Source organism: Octodon degus, unplaced genomic scaffold, assembly GCF_000260255.1.
Source record: "Octodon degus isolate 3935 unplaced genomic scaffold, OctDeg1.0 scaffold00020, whole genome shotgun sequence".
Lineage (NCBI taxonomy): Eukaryota > Metazoa > Chordata > Mammalia > Rodentia > Octodontidae > Octodon > Octodon degus.
In genome coordinates this window covers 15,796,993-15,798,378 of record NW_004524596.1, presented here as the reverse complement: position 1 = coordinate 15,798,378, position 1,386 = coordinate 15,796,993, and the positions used below count along the sequence as shown (strand labels likewise).

The window sequence follows — 1,386 nt, the reverse complement described above, 5'->3', positions numbered from 1 at the left end:
GTCCTCTTGCGGGAGTGGATCCCGGATCCCGGGTCTGCCGACGGCACCTAGGGTCCTCTTGCGGGAGTGGATCCCGGATCCCCTGCCCGACCTGAAACGGGGAGTGGAAACTGAGAAACTTTTCCTGGTCCTTTTCTACGTTCGTGCACCTCCCGACCACGGGAGGCTAGCCACCTTCTCTTTAAAGAGGCCAGACTTTGAAAAGGATTTGGTGCGTGGGCCAGGGGCGTGTCCCCTACCTCGTTCATCCTGTTTCCTTATCGGTAAAAGGTTTGCCTTTGAAAAATGATGGTGTGAGCCGGGCGTGAGGCCGCACAGGAGGCTGAGGCAGGAGGATAGCCATGAGTTCAAGGCCAGCCTGAACTGCACGGCGGGACCCTATCTTAAAAAAAAAAAAGCAAAGGAAAGAAAAATAATGGTGTGCTTTAAGTGAAGGCAACGCGCATATTCACCCTTTCTTGTTTCACTCTCCTGCCTCCTCCCCCAATCTGTGGTGCACAATTGCTCTGAAGTGTAACATTAACTATTACTTTCATAAAGTCATAAAGTCATTACTTATCAGTCAGTGCAATGTATGAGCTTTCTGTTAATTTAAATATCATGTAAGTAGTTTAGAGACAGTGTTTTTCTCCTTCCACTCATGTTCTGCTTTGGATGGGAATTGAGTACCTGCAGCAGATGGTCTCATTTTGGCTATTTCTGGAACATTGGGAACCCTTAGTTTAACATGATGGGTAACTCTTCATTGTCCTAATGTCTATTTGATTATTAAGTGTGTTTTTGGATTTTGAGGAGAATATAAACTGATGTTAGGAATAAAAACCACCAACAATTTAGCCAAAATGTTTTCGCAGGTTATTTAAAATGCATAGGTTTCCAACTGGGCAGACCATTTGCCATTCAGTTGATTTCCACTCCGTGATTTTGACCAAAAAGAAAAAAAAAATGAACTGTTTAATTTTCCCTAATGCATGACTGTAACTATAGAAAGTACTTACACATGTTTAAGACATTAGTAATTTTTTCCTTTTTAGGTTCTGAGCTATTTGTATCATACTAATATAACAGCATGTTTTGAAACATACATTCACTGTTGAAAATATACTAGCTAATGTCTTAGAAATTAGTTTTAGAAATTTCAGTACTTAGGACAACGGGAAAATCGTTTTTATATGTTTTTCATTGTTTTTCTTTAGACAGCCAGCCACAAAAACAACATGAAAGAAACTGATATCAAGACACTACTGTATGCTCATTTTTTATGCATATTTTCGGTGATTCTAAGTGTCTTTCTTCCATCATTCTTCCTGGAGAATTTCTCAATATTGGACACACACTTGACATGGTTGTGCATCTGTTCTCTTTGTGTAACTTCAGTCAATCTTA

General features: G+C 40.5%; 1 protein-coding gene across 1 annotated transcript in view; it reads left to right on the top strand.

Annotated features, from left to right (window-relative positions):
* The window catches only part of Pigf (phosphatidylinositol glycan anchor biosynthesis class F), a 37,922-nt gene that overhangs the window by 842 nt on the left and 35,694 nt on the right, over positions 1–1,386 (top strand). The window contains 1 exon segment of the mRNA XM_004649095.2: positions 1,201–1,376. Within this exon segment, the coding sequence (XP_004649152.1) occupies positions 1,218–1,376 (159 nt within the window). The 5' untranslated portion in view covers positions 1,201–1,217.